The 16403-nt window shown below is 37.5% G+C and overlaps 1 protein-coding gene across 4 annotated transcripts in view; it reads right to left on the reverse strand.

Annotated features, from left to right (window-relative positions):
* The window catches only part of LOC122841831 (MAGUK p55 subfamily member 7-like), a 30783-nt gene extending 15025 nt beyond the window's left edge, over window positions 1-15758 (reverse strand). Inside the window, exons 1-6 of one of the 4 annotated variants that reach the window (XM_044135436.1) lie at window positions 15670-15758; window positions 15225-15256; window positions 14375-14493; window positions 14052-14129; window positions 11748-11828; window positions 1068-1202 (exon numbers count right to left, since the gene is read on the reverse strand). In XM_044135436.1, coding sequence (XP_043991371.1) covers window positions 1068-1202; window positions 11748-11828; window positions 14052-14129; window positions 14375-14493; window positions 15225-15252 — 441 coding nt within the window. In that variant the 5' untranslated portion in view covers window positions 15253-15256; window positions 15670-15758. Of the gene's footprint in view, window positions 1-1067; window positions 1203-8698; window positions 8863-9339; window positions 9507-11747; window positions 11829-14051; window positions 14130-14374; window positions 14494-15224; window positions 15257-15669 lie in introns of those variants that run through there. The other 3 variants (XM_044135437.1, XM_044135439.1, XM_044135438.1) reach the window with 3 other exon arrangements.
* Between the last annotated feature and the right edge of the window lie 645 nt (window positions 15759-16403).

A 16403-nucleotide genomic window follows, 5' to 3' on the forward strand; every position in this document is an offset into this window, starting at 1 on the left:
GTGTGTCACAGTGATATGTAGCGAAAAGAGCTGTGGAAAGAAATAAAAAATAAAAAGAAAACTTGGATTGAGAACGAAGTTAAAAGTTTAAACACAAAAGCAGCACAGGCTGCTGCGGCAGTCATCTTTTAGGTTCCTTTTAAATTATCCTCAGCAGACATTTTGTCTTGGTATGAATGCGTTTTTGAAATTATATATATATATATATATATATATGAATTTTTTTTTTATATCAACTACATCTAACCATAAGCTCTATATGTCTCAAATTCTTCAATGTGGCTGGGTAACTTTAAGAGGCTGAAGCTTTTCGGTGCAGCTGCATTAAATGCCAGAACAGCCACAATGTAATAAATGAATAGTTATTACATTTTTAACATGAAAGTAAAATATGTTATTATTTATTAAGATGTTTCATGTGAAATTAATTAAAATGAGATTTTTTTATATATATATCTTAAAACTATGTGGAATTATGTACGTTTTTTTTATTTTATTTTATTTTGTGGCTTCTCGGCTGCATAGCGTAGCGGGAAGAAAACAAAACTGTAGCTCATTGAATACACTGTATTTACAGTTACCGTTTGGCTAACAATATGTTAATGAACTATAAATTTTGAGTAAATTAGCTATGTATTTGATTATTCTTTTAATACTTAATTTCCCTGCTAATGACTCTTTTGGACCTGCAAAGCCTACAGTGTTTCTGCTGATTTATTTATGATTCTTCCGTCTGCACTTTTGTGACACCTAGCGGTGACGTTGGCAACTGCAACCAGTCCACTTTATCGTCCTCCCGACCCGAGTCTCTCACCTTACAGCCATGCAAGAAAAACAATACAATTCAAGTGAATTACGATTAATCTTAAACAGAAATTTGAGCAATTAAAAAATATATCCTGAATCAATTATATATTTTTTTGCACTTCTGTATGGTTTTTTTTAAGCAATTTAAATGGAAACTATTTATGTAAAAATTTGCACTGTAAAACAATAAAATGAAGTGAGAAGTCTGAGAGATTTTGTTGATGGTTTGATTGCAGATTGACTGCCACACAGATACTGACCAGCGGCTCTTTGGTTTTCACCAGGCTCACAATTTTGACTGACTCTTCATCTTCCTCCATTGCATCATCAGGTAGAGGCGGCAGAGCAGGTTCGAATTCTCTCTTGGCTACAGAGTCATGGGTACGCAGAAGACTCTGGAAAAGGACACACACAAAAAAAAAGATCGTAAATGTGTTCAGGACCCCATTTACTCTGACTTTTGTCCTTTCTGTCTTTTTTTTGTCACTAATTGCCATGGGCTGTCTCATTTGTCGCCTGAAACTCCAAACACCAAGACGGTACTCTGGCAAAACAAGACAGAAGTCAAACTTGTTAGGTTTGGTGGCCAAAAGTGATATAATGTGTGAGTCAGGAAAAAAAAGCCAATTCACACATCAGATGACACCTTCCAGTAGGAGAGACATTACATTAAATGTATTTAAGTGCAACTTCCATTAAATGTCTTAAGCATTACAGCCAGAGCTACAATGGAAAAGTTTATGAACATTATTCTAATGTTCATACATTAGAATAACCCTGTCAAAGTGCAGACTAAAATCCAGTGAAGAACGTGTTGCGAGACGTTCACATCTTGAATCTAGAGGTACTTTGCAATAAAGAATCACTAAGAAACTTGTTCCTTGTGAAGTGGGTGCAGATAAGACCCAAAGGACCTACATCCAGAGTTTCTGCAGGTTTCACCGACTCAAATTTAAGGCTTTTCCAGACCATTATGAACTTGATTTAGACCTGGTAAGACTAGTGCTTTAACTCCACATTTAAAATTGTCTAAACTTCTGATTTCAGAGTTTGTGTCGCATCAGACCCTGCTTTGAGATCAGTGCTCGCTATTGGGGCGACCGTTTTCTGAGCAGTTCTAGTCTCGCTATGTCAAAACTGTAACATTTATAGGGTCTGTTGAGGCTTTTGGCAGGAGCTTTGTACTTCCAAGCCTTTATGTGCAAAATGCAGGTAGCATCATAAAGAAAAGGAGTGAGCCAGTGGCAAAGATGAATGACGTCCAGTCAACTGGAGATAAAACTTAAAGTTCTCCAATCTATGACAGATGCGAAAAAGCTTGCTAGCTAGCTAACTAGAAGAGGGATATTAGCAGCTAGCACAAAATGCACATAGCATTGTACAGTTTGGAAACAGGAATGAGTTAGTGGCAAAGACCAACATAATCCAGTCATTTGCCAATAAATGTTGAAGTTTCCTAACCTATCTGTCATGGGTTAGAAAACTTTAACTTTTAAAATTTAAGCTGACAAGCTAGCTAGCTTGAAAGGGTATGTTAGCAGCTAGTTTTTTTTCTTCTCAAAATGCATTTAATATTGTAAGTGTTGGCAACAAGAGTGAGCCAGTGTCAAAGACAATGCCGTCCAGCCCATTGTCAATGAATTGTAAAGTTCTCTAACCCATGACCAATCTAAAGAAGCTAGCTAGCTAGCTCGAAAGGGTATATTAGCAGAGTTTGTCTCCCCACAAAACAGGCGTAGCACCATGCAGGGTTGGCAACAGGCAGTGAGGCAGTGGCCAAGACCAACATCGCCAGACAACTGCAGATAAATTTGAGCCTCGTTTCCCAAGAGTCCCAGAACTTAATGAAGATATCTGGATGTGCCTCAAAATAAATAAATAAATAAAATAAAACATAGAATATATGAGATTAAATAGTTCTGCCATGACCAATTTTAAGACCTGTGATTAAGCTATTTAAGTGCAACTTCCGTTTCCAATTAATTTAAGACATATTAAGACCTTCATTTTACCTACCTGAATTTAAGACTTTTTAAGAATGCTCACACCCTGTCCATCTGTAATTGCAGCAAAACACCTTCAGTCAACGGGGCCATGCATTTACAATATGCACTTCTTTGTACGAGTCTACACTGTTAGCCTTTGCTGTATTTTCTACAGCTAAATACCGCAAAATGCCCAGTAAAACTAACATAAAACATCTTTACAATTAGTTACTGTAATTTGCATTGCATTATGGGTAAAGGACATAGTATTACAGTAACTTACTGTATGTTTTGAAGTTGCAGTAATTTACTGTTTACACATTGCAGTAGTGGTACTGTATTTATAATATCTTGCACTGTTAGCCTTTACTGTATTTTTTACAGCTAAATACCGCAAAATGCCCAGTAAACTAACATAAAACATCTTTACAATTAGTTACTGTAATTTGCATTGCATTATGGGTATAGTACATAGCATTACAGTAACTTACTGTATGTTTTGAAGTTGCCGTAATTTACTTTTTACACATTGCAGTAGTGATACTGCACTTATAATGTCTTTGCGCTGGCCATGTAAGAATTCTATTTGATTTCCAACGGTCATCATAGATGTTTCATCGTGGTTCCCTGATTCTGTATTTTTACTCCTTTAGTGGTTAACATATTTTAAGGCAGAAAGAGAGCATGTACTTTTGTTTTTTTCACATCCTAGCTAACATTAATATGCAGTTTATCTAGCTACGTCATCAAGGGTGGCTTCGCTTCCAACGTTTTTCTGATGACGTTTGTTTTAAACTCCGAAGCTTTTTCCGTCCAAGTGCAAGTGCAGCTCTGTCGCTGTGGGCTCACACTGCTTCAGCTCTTCGCAAGACAGGTAAAAAAACACTTAGAAAACTGTTTGAAGCCAATGTATATTTTAGATGGAGCTAACGTAACTTATAGCATCATGCTATAATGCTATCACTTAGCACAGGGGTGTCAAAGTCAAATGGACGGAGGGCCAAATAAAAAATTTAGCTACAAGCTGAGGGCCGGACTGATCAAATGTTCATTGAAATTTTTTTAAATGACGCATATAGTCTAGTGAACCTAATTGAACCTACTGAAAACCTAACAAATATATTCCAATATGATCAGATAAATAAAGCAATATTTTCTTATGGCTCTGTCAGTAATCTTTAATTTTCAACAGACACAACTGAAATATTTTTAAAATATAATTGGATTGAAATACAATAAAATAAAGTGCAAAACTCTATTAATCAAAAACAACACTTTCATCAAGGAGAAGTAACATGCAGTGAAAACAAATATTAAACTTTAACTTTTAAACTTGAACTGAGTAAAAACTCTAAATATAAACTCTAAACCTTGTTTGAAACCCCCGGTTCTCAGTGTCCACCTTCCTTTTAGCCATTTTTGAAGGGTATCTGAAAGTTAATTTTACAGTTATGCTGATGACTGCTGTGCTAATAACCCTTCTAGACCGGACGTGTCGCCGGCGACACATCTAAATTTGCAGTACCGTAATTCCGCCACACGTAGCGCTAAGTGGAAAATTTCCAACGGTTTCTGAAAGGGGAGACGTTGCACTTTCCAGCAAGTATCGGGTTAATACGGTAATTTCGCAACTGCAGCTGCAGAGAGTATAATTAATCCGGGGGGCACTCGTTTAATAGACGGTATATTTCGGCAATAACTTGGTGGATATTGAAAGTTCCGGTTGTTATGGATACATGGGTAAGTACATCATCTCACAGAACATTTAAAGAACTACTTACAGTTCAAATAAGGAAGATATTTTTTTTCAGACGGGGTGCCGGCTTGCTGCGGTCTGCGGGCCGGTTCTAATAATAAATCAAGATCATCCCAGGGGCCGTAAAAAATCTTCTGGCGGGCCGGATGTGGCCCGCGGGCCTTGACTCTGACATATGTGACTTAGCATGAGGTGAAAGATAGAAAAATATGATAGTGTTATTTTTTGAGCTGGTTCGGAATTAACGTTAGCTAAGGTGCTAATTTTACCGAAGGTTTTAGCTTGGCTTTTGCCGCTAAATCTTCCTCGAGCGACTAGCTTTGGGTTGAGATAAGCTCAGTGCTGAGTGTCTGTTAGCATTGTTGTTACATCATTTGTCGAACAATATAACGTTAACTGATAATTGATCCCCCCTCCCCCTTTTTAAAAAAAATACATCTAATAACTGTTCATTTGTTTAAACCATGACCTTGCAAATGTTAAGAGTGCAGATTAGCTAGGTCAACAAGGATGAATTCTAACGTTGTTCTTTTTTTTTCTTTTTGTCAGATGACTTTTTTTAACTCCCAAGCTTTTTCCCTCCAAGTGGCTGTGCAGTTTTGTCCTGCTGAGTGCTAACATAGCTTCAACTCTTGAAAAGACAAGACAACAGGTAAAAAGACAGCTCTTCAAACATATTTGAAGCCACAAAATAATCTGGAAATGTAGAGGAGCAGCTAACCTAATCTATAACTTTGAGCTTGCTACAGCTAGTTAGCCTGCTAAAGTACCATTACATCTCCAACATAGTGTATAAGAGTCTGTAAATGAGGACAAAGGTGGAAAACATTCAAGTGGTTTCTGTTATTTTTTGAGTTGGTTCAGTCACAGTGGCAGGTGGACAAAAAAGTTAATTTCCAAGCCTGGTTCCATATAAGGACTGTTCACCTGTTTAAACCATGCTCTTGCAAATTTAAAGTTAAGTCAGTACTAACAGGTGCAACTATGTACAGGTGTAAATTCTGCAGCATTTGTACTTCAGAATTTAGAGAATTTTGTACTCATGTGAAGAAACATCAACACACAGCTAATTATCGGTTTCTGTGGAATAGAGCAATGTCCTACTTCCGTCAGAGAAAAATAAAACATTTAGAAGAAAAAGAGGACTCAATCTTCATCTTGGTTGATGTAATTTTATATCGACTCTTAACTTAAAACACACATCTTAAATCAGAATTGTTCAATTAATTTGTTAAAGGGATCAATTCACCCAAATTACAAACATTTTGTTAACCCATATTGTACTTAGCCATTCAGATACTGTATTTGTGGAATGTAATGCTTTAAAAAAATTCATTTAGCCTCACAAACTGTCATTCACATCCGCTGTTTCAGAGTGGTAGCAGGATGTAGGGGTAAAGTCTAGTCTAGTCTCCGGGTGAGGTTCTCAAAACCTGTTGTAATCTGGGTGAACTGGCTTTAAATATAAATTACTACCAGTAATTCATATTTAAGAGTTTTCCTTTATGTTTCAAAGGTATCTTCCACCAAGATGTCTGTTGAGATGGAAATGACCTTACCTACAACACCAAGGGTAATCATGCTTGGTAAGAGGAATATTTTCTATCACTATAATTTTTTGTAGCAATGTATGTAATAGTTATGGTAGTCTGTACTTTTACTCACTAGCGTTAGCCTGACAAGGGTTTGTCTATTTTAGGAAATAGCTTGATGTCTGCAACCCGGTGGATGGTCAGTATGGAGGAGAAGGTATTTTTCGAACCTGAGCAACTACATGACTTTGCCAGCGTCCTTGCTGTCTTTTTTGGGTCATATTATGACTTCAATCTGGAGTATCAGGAGTCAGCATCCACCACGCTGGAGATGATACAACGGTAAGTACTCTACACCAAGCCATTTATGAATTAAATTTAATGACAGTTTGACTGATGATGAAGAACCATAGCTGATTGCTGTATTGTATGTCTTCATTTTAAAAAATACAATTAATATATTTTATTTCTGTTAAAAGATTTTTTGTGAGGATCAATCCAGATGTTGGTACCAAATGCACAGCCAAAGTCAGTACAAGCTGCAAGACGGGAAGTCTTGTCAAGAGGAAAGTAGTCAGTGTCAACTCCCGGATCAACACCTTCCTCAAATGACTCGCTGAATTTGAATGGAGGACTTCCAACTAGGTAAGCATTTTACCAAATGTTTATTATTTTATTGTCTTTTCCTCCTATCTTGCATGTTCTGACTTTACTTTAGGCTTTTTAATATGATTTTAATGATTATTTATAAATGGCATGTGATTCCTACACAATAGCCCTTTAGAGTAGCCTGCATCTTTTCTGTGTCCGTGGTAAAAAGTGGATGTCGCTGCATCTCTTACTAAATCACAGAAATGTATAAGTGTGTAGTCGTTTAAGTGAGATGTTTTTTTATATTATGCAGTTTTCAGTTTATTAGGCACACCTTTGCAGTAATCCGTCAGCACCAACAAAATGACTGAAAAGATTGTTATGACATGTTGTATTTCATCGTCTCCTTGGGGACATTTGCAGGGTCTCAATACAGTACGCAATCGCTTGAATTAGTGACGACTGACTGACTGCTTTTGCCATAAACAATCCAAAAACCTGAAGTGAAGCCAGTTCTGCTCATTCTTTATGCAGTTTCTATTATCACTTCAGTGTAATTGATTTTTTTTTAAAAAGAAATTATCAACTTAATGCTGCTTTATGCCAATGATTTTATGCATTTGGACATTGTCAGTCAGCTTAATTTGTCAGCCTTCCTGTCGATTTGAAAATGTAGATAACTTCCTGACCATCTCATGACCTCCCACATCGTCTGTCTTATTCTTTACAGTTCAGCTTCCACAAGATGGATCCCACTGATTTTGTTTGACAAATGGAATAAAAGTTCTTCTGATGTAGGAAATGCATCTGATATAACAATATTTATTGATATGAATGCCTACCATATAGTACATTATCGCACTTGCACTGTTTTTGTGATGTATTGTGTAACAGAGCACATTTAAGCTACTGTTAACTGTTTTCTGACAATGCAGCCTCTGCTGGTTTTTTAAATGAAGTATATTCTATATATTTTTTTAAAGTCAGTCTTTAATAGTTTATGGCTGGTACTTGATGCACATGTTCATGTTGCTACATACATGTGCCATAAAAAATATTGACATGACCTGTAGTGTGTTCTATGGTTTTGTTGTTTTATAGCACATTATATTGTATTGTGACATTGTTCTTTATGACATTGTGAATATATAAATGGATTTTATTTCAACAAATCTGCTGAAAATAAATACCTGTTTTTATTCACAGTACTTGGACTAAAATTTCTTTTGTGAAACTTTTCGGTTTATGGTAAAATATTCTTGTATTAAAAAATGTAAACTTTAATTTACAGTAAAACTGACATTATGTTGTGAAACAAGTTTACAGTAGACCAGCTTTACTATAAAATACATTTACAGTTTTATGCTATAAACTACATTTACAGTAAAGCAGTTGTAACTGCAAAGCACACTCACAGTAAAAATTAACTGTGAAATATCATGACAGTAAAGGTACTGTGGAATGGTAATTACAGTAACCTACTGGCAACACTGTTGCCAGTAAGGTACTGTAGAATGTCAATTACAGTAACTTACAGGCAACACTGTTGCCAGTAAGTTGCCAGTAAGTTACTGTAGAATGGTGATTACAGTAACTTACTGGCAACACTGTTGCCAGTACGTCGCCAGTAAGTTACTGTAGAATGGTGATTACAGTAACTTACTGGCAACACTGTTGCCAGTAAGTCGCCAGTAAGTTACTGTAGAATGGTGATTACAGTACCTTACTGTTGCCAGCAAGGTACTGTAGAATGGTAATTACAGTACCTTGCTGGCAACTTACTGGCAACACTGTTGCCAGTAAGTTACTGTAATTACCATTCTACAGTAACTTACTGGCAACAGTGTTGCCAGTAAGTTACTGTAAAATTACAATAAAAAGTCTAACAGTGTATCAGACCTAATTCCAATTAACAATTGCTTTTACGAGACGGCAACGACCGCTGTTTGGCTTGCTTGCGGAAAAACATTATTCAGAAAAGCCGTTAATCTTCCGCTGCGAGCGTGGATCAAAAAGAGGAGGTTTACCGTAACGAGGAGGAATGTGAATATGGGAAACATCTGCTCGTCAACTTCATTTTTACCAGTCAGACAATCCATCTGTCAGTAACTCTACTGGATACACCAAAGTCCATCAGCACTTGCTCTGTTCAGAAGCTGCCAGCGCGTGAGCAATTCGGCTCTGGCTACTTTCATAAGGTGTGTTTCTTTTTTTTTCTTTCCTTTCTTTTTAAGGAAACAAACATTCATTTACAGCATATTATATCCAGCATCGCTCATAAGTATGTGTGAGCTCCAGCGCCGCGGCCAAGAACATTAGGGCTGTTTAAACAAACTTTAGCTTACCGGCTGGCTTTGACTCCTCGTAAATTACGAAGAAGAAAAAACACACACACGACACACAGACAATTTTTGGCAACACATTATAAACGAAAATACGTTCTGCGTGCATTTATGAACGTATGAGTGCATCTGAGACACGGCTGTCAGCAGATTCGACATAGGAAAACATTCGCCGGAGCAGTCTGGGCATCTCCGGGTCCGCCGTAATGAACATAGTTTGGGAGAACATTAGCTTCGGTGCCAGTGTGGTTAATAAATGTCAGCACCTTCCCGGGGGGTGGAGAGAGGGGATGTGGTGAAAATCAATTTGAACACGTTTTACTTACTGCTGGGTTCATTTGTCGCTGCGTGTGACTCATGTTTGAGTTTATTGTAGGAAACAGAATGCTGTCGGTCGTTATAGCTCCCGTGTTCAGTCACTCTAGCGGAATGACTGAAATGAAGCGTGTTAAAATTAATCTTTTTTTCTTCTTCTTTTTTTTTTTAAATTTATAGGTACAATGTCGAGGTGGTGTTCAATGAAAATAACTCAGCTTCTAACAGCGTTAGTTGTGAACATGCTTGTTTCACTGTCATCCCTTTAAATGTGAACCGTCCAGACGGATTAATGTGAAAAGGAAAATGTCCGTGACAGTTTGTGTTTCAGCAATTACTAGGTTTACCGCTACAGTAACGTAAACTGTCGTTTGAGTCTGATTAGACAAGTCATTAAAATATCAAGCAGATGAGTAAAAATGAACTTTGTGTCACGAAGCCGTGCTATTCTGGAAACATTGGGTCACACCGTTGACACTGATATTTCTGATTTTTTTTTATTTTTTTAATTGCACTTTAATGTTTGCGGTCATTTTTCAATGGTGATTTCATGTATTTAAGAAAAGAAGCTGATTACAAACCTAATTATTGCTAAATAGTTAGATTTTTTTCTTAAAAAAAGAAAAGAAAAAGAAAGAAAGAGCAATAGAAAAAAGAAAGGAAAATCACTTTCTAACAACACAATGTGGGCTAAAAGCAGCACATCCTGCCTCCAAACTACAGAATTTCAAAAACAGATGGGAAACACTTTTGTCTGTTCATCTGGAAAGGGTTACGCAGCCACTTTTAAGACTTTGGGACTCCACTGAACCATAGTGAGTGCCATTATCCACAAATGGAAAAGAGGTGAACCCTCCCAGGAGTGGCTGGTCTACCAAAATTACTCCAAGACACCATTGACACCTAAAACAAGGAGGCCCAAAAGGAACTAAGAAGACTTAAAAGCAGAAAATTGATCCAAACTACATCAGCAAATCCATTTCGTTTCTTCACAAAGGGGGGGAAAAAAATGTTTCGGCCTAGTCAAAGTATGATAAATTGAAATCGTGCTAAACAGGCATTCCATGCTTGAAAACCAATCTCCAATGTGTCTGAATTAAAACATTTAAAAAATACATTCGTGGAATCAAGGTGTTAATGTAAAAATGTGTCACAGGATCTTTGAAATGGTGTCATCAAATGCTGGATGTTGCTGACCTACTGTGGGTTTATCATACCCACCAAGCAGACAATAAACATTTTACTTTCCTTTGCTATATTCAACTCATCGTCCACAATATGGAGGTCGTGTTACATATCAACCAGGAAGTCTCTCACAGTTTTGTTTTTGGCTTCATTTGGGGTGAAAACCTGTCAGATTTGATAAAGAGTCCAGTGGCTCAAACTGGCAACAGAGAGCCAAAAACGATCCAGAATAGAAAATTATACATTTTCAAATTATACGATGCAAAAATAATAATAATAATAAAAAAAAAATCTACTTGACATCTGGTTGTCTTTTAACCATATGAACACAATCCATGAAAACAAGCAACCAAAACACCAAATAAACTAATGCAGAAAAGCCGAGGCAGAAAGGTGTGACGTTTTTTTTACAGGTACAAAATGGAGGAAGCCTGTGTGGGGCTGAAAGAACAAAATGACATCATGGGCTTCTTCCAGTCCTGGCTTCTGCACTGTAAAAAAAAAAAAGTCTCTAACTTACGGTAAAATACTGGCAGCTGAGATTGCCAAAATTTGACCATAAAAATTGCGGTACAACCCCGTATTTGTACAAAATTTTACCGTACAAATGTCCTTGTTAGAAGAAACTTTGTTGTTGCGTTTGCTGCTCTGGGTCCAAAGTTCTCTGTGTTTGCGGTCTGCTTGACTTTAAAAAAACAAAACAACCAAAAACACATCTATCTGCTTTTGTGGAGTAAAGGTCTTGACAAAAAACAATTTTTAAATGCACTCCCAAGTAATTTATACAAAGTATTCACTGAACGAAAATAGTTAAATGGTAGTCTAACCCGTCTTTAAGATCGTCCTCATCTGACATCAAAAATACAGGAGTATGTTTATGACGTAAAATGTTACCGACTTAGTAATAAACATGTTGGATTTATTCTAACATCTTAACTTTTCTTCCTAAACCAGGATTGATTGCTCAGCTCGGTCAGTATTAGGACATATTCAACTACGTCCAAATATTCCTTCATTATAACTTTTTTGTTTTTTTTTGTTTTTTGGCGACTCTTGGAACCTTAACTATGCGAAACAATTTCTTTTATGTATTTTCATGACTTCACATCTTTTACGCGTCTTTTCCCTCGGTGGACAATGTGTGATTTGACTGGGCTGAAGAATTGTAAACGTTCGAGACCACACAGACTTTTAAAAGCTAAATGCATCAGCATGGAAAGAAATAGTTTTTCACCTTAAAGTGAGGTTTGGAAATAACTGTAAGCAGTTCTTTGACTTCATCTCTCCATCCGTGGTACAGCAGCTCTTCTGCCAACTGAAACAAAAAAAGGAAGAAAAAAAAAAGGTGGCATAAACATGTTAAGATTTACTTCAAGCCAGCATAGAGAGGTATCGGAACGAGACGCTGTTAAAAGAGCCTGTAGAATAAATCACGAACAGCGAGTTCTGTGGCTCTTTCCGATAAGCTGCTGTAGTTTTTGGCGCGGACGTTTTTTTTTTTGTTTTTTTTTTTGCAAACATTGCGCTGATCTCGCGTAGCTCGTTACTGCGATGCCTTCTCGGCGTTCTCCGGAGACACGACGGGCGCAGAGGTCATTGGTTTCCACCGAGGGCAAACAGAAGTCTGTGTGAGAGGAAGCAGAACCACAGCTTGGCCCCTCCGAAACGGCCTTTCCTGACTTAAGCCAGGCGCAGAGCGGCTGTCGAACCGAATCAACAGCAACGCGACGAAAGTAAAAGAGACAAATGCAGGGGAGATGAAATGGAAAGATGGCAGAAAACGTTGCGCATGCAGTCCAATGGCGAAGAGAGCGGAGAGCTAATATGAAACTAAATAGGGGGGTTAGCCGATGATAGTGCGGAGAGTTGTCAGGAAAAAAAAAAGATTCACTTTTTCGTCACGTCACAATCACGCACTGTAATTTTAAAAAGCGTGGCGGCGAATCAGGGCCATTGTAGACAGAATGCAAAAGGAAGCGTAAATCTCCGGCACAAATCTCGGAAAGTTTGAGATTAAACTAAAAAAAAAAAAAAAAAAAATCAACAACAACAACAACAACAACAAAAAAAAGTGGAAGTTTAAAACCTGAAAAGTTGAAAATTTCCGACAAAACAGAAATTTTCTGAGTTTCACAACAAAATATCTCTGTTATGACGACGTATTAGAAGTCCTCGTAGATGGGGGGGGAGGGGGGGGGAGGAGGGGGAGGAGCACATTTCCATTAAAAGAGATCGAGGAGGAAAAAAGAGGAAATTTCCACGTTTCAAAAGTCGAAAATTTTCTATTTCAATGTTTAAAGACTTCAATGACTTCAAACATGTTTAAAGAACATGATTAAAGGGTTAGTAGAGGAGCCATGTTGTGATGACTTCCTGAAGGCGGGGTTTCAGTTAGAGCAGGAGCTTCTTAAAGACACAGAGAGCCAATTTCAAGGTGTTAAATTACAAAGTCAAATTTCGTTTAAGTCATATATAAAAAATTTTTTTATGTCAACTAAAGGTAACCTCATTACTTGATTGTGCTCTACAATGCCAATCAGGCAGTATTTTTCCTGGAAAATGCCTTTAAGACAATTATAATCACAAATGCAGATTCTATGAATAATTAAGATGAATTTCAACAACACATGACATTTATTAAATACATTTTTTGATCTCTAGGTTTTAAAATCTGTGAGTTGGGAGGAGTTACATAATTTCCCACAGAAAATAATGTATCTACCACCTCTTCTTATACATAGGTTCACATTTTTCTTGATTGTAAAATCCAAAGATAGAAAATAAAAGAACGATTCTGTAAGAATGACAACATTCCTATATCAGCTCTTTCTCTTTATTTTTCCAAAAGCCCACACAAATTTTACGGCTTGTAAGCAAGTTTTATTTTACCAGACTGTGGACAAAATTGGCTCTCTGGGTTGTGAAGGTTGTTTTAGAGTCTGGAGGGTCACATAAAAGCCAACGGTGGGCCGGATTTGGCCCCCGGGCCTCCAGTTTGACACGTGTGCGATGGCAGATCTCTTGATTTGTGGCGGTTTAAGTTCCCCAACGGGGGAATTGGACTGGAGATGAAAGATGACCAAAATGTCAGTTCAATAGAGAGGTTAACAACAAGAGACTGAAAGGAGAGAGAAAATAAAATAATACATAAAAAAAAGATCACCACGTGCCGTTTTGCGTTTCACTGGGGGAAAGTGTTTTGTAACTTTATCTTGAATCTACAATCTTATTTTCCAACTACCGACTACATAGCTCAAGCAGCCCATCCCTCACTCCCCGGTCCCAAACGCAGCTACTATCCTAGATCGTACAACACAAGACTCAGAAGTTCCCCCCTTTTATCTCTCGACCAGCTTTTCTAACTGCGAATAATTTGGGACAAATATGCGGGGAAAACAAATTCCAGTCTCGCGTGTGTCTGACGGGGAAGTCTTTTCTACAACAGAGGAGAGAAAAACGTCTCGTTTCTCTCTGCTGTCAAACTGTCACCCGCAGCGGCGCGTCTGTCTGCTACAGATGTTAGCAGTGAGTCACACACTTGCGAGGCCAGACTCGCCGCGCGCTCCTGGACGGGAACGGGCCTCCGCATCCCAAAGCGCTTCAGCCGTTCGTGAATCTGTCAAGATTGGAGAGAGAGAGAGAGAAAGAGACAGAGAGAGATTACAACTAAACTTTTAGGTATTCTAGTTTGCTATAGTGGCAGAGAAAGTGCTGGTGATATTTCACTTTAGTTTTCCGTCATCTATTTTTCGACTTAGAAAAAGCGCAGTCCAAGGGTGTGTGTGCGTGGGTGTGTGTGTATGTGTGTGTGTGTGTGTGTGTGTCTCTGTGTGCCCGCGCGCGTGTGTGAGGAAGGTTTACCTTAAACAGCAGGTGAACCTTTTTCTCCATCAGCATGCTGTGCAGGAACCTGTAGTCCTCCTCTCTGTCGGTGTGAAACTCTGTCGCAGACATCGCCGCGGATAACCGCTTACACACACCTGGAGGAGTCCAGTTCAAATGAATGAAGTCCACATCAGTTCTGTTCCGTCACATTCAGCTCGGTGTAGTGGATAAAATAAATTCAATTTTAGATACGGTTAATGTCATTCGCTTCAGAATAGCTCATGTCAACATGATTTAATCGAGTTCGGTTCGGTTCGGTTTGGCTGCTGCTCGGTTCACATGATTATCGTTCGGTTTAGTTCAGTTCAGTTTATACCAAAAAAAATAAAAAATCAGTATGTTTAAATTGAATTTCATTCAGTTTATTTCAATTCTGTACGAAATGATTCGGTTCGGGTAAAATTTAGTTCGGATCAGTTTGATTGAATTTGATCCAGTCTGATTCGGTTCAGTTTAAATGAATTAAATTTGAGTCCAGACCTTTCCAGTTTACTTAGACTCATTTCAGTTCATTTACATGTAGCTGAGTTTAAGTTGTTTCATCTCTGATGAATAAAATTCAGTTAATTTTATTTACAGCACTGAGTGCTAAATTCACCGAATAAAGGAAAAAAGGTACATGCGAATGAACTCTAACTTCTTCTTCTCTCTTTTTTTAACTTGATATTTCATTTTAAACTAGATTTTAACTTAAATTTAAGGTACAACTACAGAGATCAACATATTATTCAGCAAAAATATTTCTTTAAACAGAAAGAAAATTTGCTTTTCTCAGACTGCTGTAAGTTTTCAATTAAAGATGAAAAAAGATAAAACCTGGACATACCTCTGTCCTCAGTTCTCCTCTGCATCATCAGTCTGAGAACAGAAATATTACTAATATATTAATTTACTTGGTACAGTTTCCTTCTTTTGAGATATTGCTGCCCCCTATTGGTGGCATGAAATACTTCCATTTCATCAGTTCAGACCTCTTCAAACAAGAACAACTTGCTTCATAACAGACATTCACAGTTTCAAAACAAAACAACAACAAAAGTAGAAGCAAGTCTTATCATAAAATGCACAATATCTTCTTATTTTGTAAGTTTGAATACAATTTTTGTGTTTATGATACTGAAAATTAGCAACAATAGAAAAAAAGCCTAAAAAAAGGACCTACGAACGAAATGAAAAGTAAATCTTTAAGTCTAATCACAAGAGCATTTTTCTCTTTCTTTTATATTTATATATATAAAAAAAGTGCAAATGGCAACATAATTTTCACTCACCATGGACTCTCCTTTAGGCCTGGTTTAGACAGAGTCATATGCTGCATTTCTTAACAGAATGAGCAAACAGAGGATTTGAAGTGCTTGACTGGGCGGACCGGAAAAGAGGCTCACTCCCATTCCATCGATATCCATCAGGTCTGACCTACACTGAGCGGTCAATCAATACGGCAAAATTAGAGCAGCGTCTGCAGCGCTTGGAACATAGAAATACAGTTAAAACTAGGTATGTACATGAATTGTATACAGTCAACCCTTTCTTTCCCTACTGTCTGGATTTAAATTTGATTAAATCCAGACAGTAATTCCAGGACAGTTGTTTGAGAACCCCATCTCTATGGAAGCAGAGAGGGGACTTTTTCCTCATATACTTTTTCCCAACGGTTTTCTGGTTTTCTCAAACTAATGAGTTAATTTTCCGCTTTCCGCTTATATTTCTTCTCAATGGTTTTCTCAAAATAAGTACATTTTTCGGTGGTTTTCTCAAGATAACAAGTTCATCTTGCATTTTCTACTTTTTCCCCCTAAAAGTTTTCCCAAGATGGTGAGTTAATTTCCTGTTTTCCGATATGTATTTTTTTCCGATGGTTTTCTCGAAACAATGAGTTTTTGATGATTTTCTCAAGATAAATTAAATTCCCTGACTGTTTTCTCGAGGTAACGAGTTAATGTCCTGTTTTCCGTTTATACTTTATCCCAATGGTTTTCTTAAGGCGAAGAGTTAATTTCCTGTT

This window comes from Gambusia affinis, linkage group LG12 (assembly GCF_019740435.1).
Source record: "Gambusia affinis linkage group LG12, SWU_Gaff_1.0, whole genome shotgun sequence".
NCBI classification, from domain to species: Eukaryota; Metazoa; Chordata; class Actinopteri; order Cyprinodontiformes; family Poeciliidae; genus Gambusia; species Gambusia affinis.